The sequence below is a fragment of the Mus caroli genome, chromosome 14 (genome assembly GCF_900094665.2).
Source record: "Mus caroli chromosome 14, CAROLI_EIJ_v1.1, whole genome shotgun sequence".
Classification (NCBI taxonomy): Eukaryota; Metazoa; Chordata; class Mammalia; order Rodentia; family Muridae; genus Mus; species Mus caroli.
In genome coordinates, this window is record NC_034583.1 from 47,005,293 (window position 1) to 47,009,155 (window position 3,863).

Here is a 3,863-nt window from a genome sequence, read left to right on the forward strand (position 1 = left end):
CCTCTGCCTCCCAAGTGCTAGGATTAAAGGCGTGAGCCACCACCGCCCAGCTGAAAAAATGTATTTTTAAATATAATTTATTTTTATTTTATGTGCATTGGTGTTTTGACTGCATGTAGGTCTGAATGAAGGTGTTGGATCCCTGGAGCAGGAGTTACAGACAGTTGTGAGTCGCCATGTGGGTGCTGGGGATTGATTCCGGGTCCTCTGGAAGAGCAGCCAGTGCTTTTAACTGCTGAGCCATCTCTCCAGCTCCTGCCATTGAGTTTAAAATTCTTTTATTAATAAGACTAAGAATCCTCAAAAGGGGACCCCAAATCTCCCATGTCGTCTGGCCACTGTGGTCAAAACAGACCCAGACCCACGTGACACTGCTTGGCATCCAGGTATAATGGCGGGCCTTCAGAGGCCCTCCCAGCATCTGTTTCATTGTGTACGTACAGCTTCAAGAGGTTTACACAGCTTGTCACAGATGACCTTAAAATACAAAGGGGTCAGTGGTAGGCAAGACCACACCTTGCTCCTGACCGCTTAGATATGGATATCCTTGTCCCTTTATTTAAACTTCACTGTCTCTTCAGGACCCAGGAGACAGGCTTGGGAAGAGTACCAGTGCTTTAACCGATCTCTTTGTCCCTCATTCTAGCATGCTCATATTAAATATATTTTTTTCTTCTTCCTGCTATTAAAAAATATATTTTTAGCTGGGCATGGTGGAACACAACTGTAGTCGCAGCACTCAGGAGACAAAGGCAGACGATCTCTGAGTTCACGTCCAGCCTGGTCTCCAGATCGAGTTCTGGGACAACCAGAGCTACACAGAGAATCCCTGTCTCAAAAAACAAATAATATAATTTTTTTAAAATTTATTTTACTGTAATAAGACCTCTGCATTTAAAAACTGAGATAACTTCAATGTTCACTGCAGTAACTAAGTTACAGTTTGTTCATATTCATACTGTACAGCAGCTGTTAGGATGAGGTGGATCTGGAGATGGAAACACATCGAATGTACTGAGTGCAGAGAGGGAAGCAAATGACAATAGATCGGACTTAATTAACCCATAGCAAATGCATTTGGTCTGTAGAGTATATTTATATAATATATACTTTGTAAAGTCGCTTTTAAGTTACTGGTCGCACTTCCTCAGTTCTTACAGACACCTCAGTCTGTCTGTCCCTCCCCCACTGCAGCTTCTTCAGGGCAGGATTCTGTCATAGTGATCTCTGATACCTCCTCACTCCTGTACTCAGTAATATCTGGCATACAGCCCTGCTGCCAACACTTGATTAAAAAAAAATAAAGGTAAAAGGAACGACTTTGGTCCATCTGTACCTCACCCACAATTGCCACAATTATCTCTCTTCCCACCCCTAGCTACCCAACTCACCTCTGGTCATCCAAAACCGCATTGGCATGGTAGTACCCAGCTACCACCAGACCGGCCTGCGCGCCCCACACATCCACCTGTCGTGAGAAAGGGGCCATCAGTAACTAAACCAAGCCTCTGGCTCTTATCAGTGCACACCACGGCTAACGGACTGCGCATGCATTTAGGCTGAGGGTCCTAAAGGGGTCGGTGGGGTGAAGAGGGACAAGGGGCGGGGTTCTCAATGTCGCAACCTGGTTGAGCGCGACCTCCAGCATGACGGACAAGGCCAGATGGCTGTGGAAGAGGGGCACACAGTCGGTGAGGCAGAGGCATTCTCCGGACCCCGTCGCGGGAGCCAGCAACAACCCGTTGACAGCAGCGTGTGGGTACCGAGAGGCGTGCAGACACATCTTCCCGTAGGCTCGGGCGGAGATCTCCACCTCCCCCATAGCGAGCGGGGCCTACCGGCACCCCGAACCCCCACTAAGGCGGCTCCTTGACCACCAGAGGCGAGCTTGGCCTCGTCCTGTGCCTCCCTTCTCACTTGGGTGTAAGATGCCCCTGATGCCTGGCGACCACTCTCTGCAGCCTGTCCCTAGCAGGGTAGAATTCGGTCCAATTGCAACGGAAGGCACCGAGCTCCACCCCCTCTAATCACTCCCCTCTCTTAACCACTCCCGGGCAGGCGCACTTGCTCCCAGGCCAGCTCAGGGTCATACCCTAACCATGGGTCCCGCCTCCGCGGTACTCTCTGATAGGGTGTGACATTATTATTTTGCCCAATCCAAAATTAAAAAAATAGTCTTGCTTTTGGCCTGAAGCAAATTGGAAAGAACGCACTAGGGCAAAGGAAAGAAAATTGCCCACAGACATATTAGCTAAATAACCTACTTTATGTTTTGGGTTTTGCTTTGTTCTGTTTGAGGGAAGGACACCACAAAGTCTCAGCCCAAGCAGGTCTCAAACTCACCGAGGTTTCTGCCTCTGTCTCTGAAGTTGAAAGCCCTAGACCCTGTGCCACCACACCCAGTTCTGACTTGGGCAGGTTATTGCAAGTTAGCTTCGCCTGTTTACCTGCTCTGCCTGCCCCTACGGGCTTCTGCAAAGACTGCTAGGTGAAGTACTCACTCCTAGCTGGGAGTTCCGAGGAAACTTGGTGACAACACTGTCACCTTGTCCCTGCACCATAGATAAGGAGCCTAATCTTCCCAACTGCAAGCCCTGACCTTTGGCTTCCTCATTGTGGTGCAACATCTTTAATGCAAAGTTCAAGTCCCTTTAGGGACTAAATATGAGCACTGAATTCCAAACTGTCAAACTGATAAGAGCACAAAATATTCTTATGCCATATTTTAAAACAGGGTAAGAGCCTTACTTTAAAAACCCCTTGGAACATCTAACAGGCCACATAGCAGAGGCCCATTGTCTCCACCACCTTCTCAGAAGTGAATCCTAAACTTGCAATCAATCCCACTACTGAGGTAGAGGCAGGAGGATTAAGAGTTCAAAGTTAGCCTCAGTTACATAGTTTAAGGCCAGCCTAGGCTATGGAAGACCTTGTCAAAAATGGCTGAGAGATGACTCAGCAGTCAAGATCCAATTTCTGTTACCAGCGCCTTATCAGGTGGCTCACAATCAGTAGTGAACTTAGCTTCAGGGGATCCGGTGGCATACATGTGGCATTCGCTCACAGACACATACACACAGATTAAATACAAAACGGAAATCCCAACAGACAGAATCCAACTGGGGGAGTGGGCGAGAGATAAAAGGTCAATTCCACCCCCAGTACTGTCCAGTAAATGGTGATATGTTCTAGTTTGATGCCTTTTAAAGATCTTTCCTCTCTGCCAGCACTGAGACATCTCAGGGTAACCACATTTTCCCTCAAGCTTGCTCTCAGCTCCCCAACTGTTCCTTCTTCATTCCCATACCACAGCCACAAAGCCTAACTCCTCCCACAAGGGCTCCAAAACCTCTACTACGAAGGCCTCATGAGATCAGATTAAAATACCCTTGACAAATATTCAAATATGTAAAATATGGGTTACCTGCATGGCTGACAGGGCATGCAAACTTCTACCCTGTTTTGTTTTGTTTTGAAGAGCCCTGGTTAGCCCCCAACTTGCTATGTAAACCAGGGTAGCCCTGAATACTGAGAACCCCTTACCTCTGCTTCTGCCTCTGAGCACTGAGAGTGGCCTGCTCTGCCCTGCTCTTTAGAAGGATCTGTGAAAAACACAATGGGCCTCCAGCCCCTCCCTCCTTGACTTCCTACAACCACTTAATTTTTTATTTTATTTTATTTATTTATTTATTTTGGTTTTTCAAGACAGGGTTTCTCTGTGCAGTCCTGTGTGGCCTCCCTTCCCCCCAGCCTGGAACCTGCCTGCTCAAGGGTGGAGCTACCGGCTCATTTGTCCTGCCACGCCCACTGCTGGAACCTGCCTCTGCTGCCTGGAGGCACACACGTGTTCGTCCTGCTACTGG

At 48.1% G+C, this 3,863-nt stretch overlaps 1 protein-coding gene across 1 annotated transcript in view; it reads right to left on the reverse strand.

The window, feature by feature from the left end:
- Positions 1–2,047, reverse strand: part of Emc9 (ER membrane protein complex subunit 9) — a 4,222-nt gene extending 2,175 nt beyond the window's left edge. The window contains exons 1-2 of the mRNA XM_021181551.1: positions 1,625–2,047; positions 1,392–1,468 (exon numbers count right to left, since the gene is read on the reverse strand). Coding sequence (XP_021037210.1) covers positions 1,392–1,468; positions 1,625–1,822 — 275 coding nt within the window. The 5' untranslated portion in view covers positions 1,823–2,047. The remainder of the gene's footprint in view (positions 1–1,391; positions 1,469–1,624) is intronic.
- Between the last annotated feature and the right edge of the window lie 1,816 nt (positions 2,048–3,863).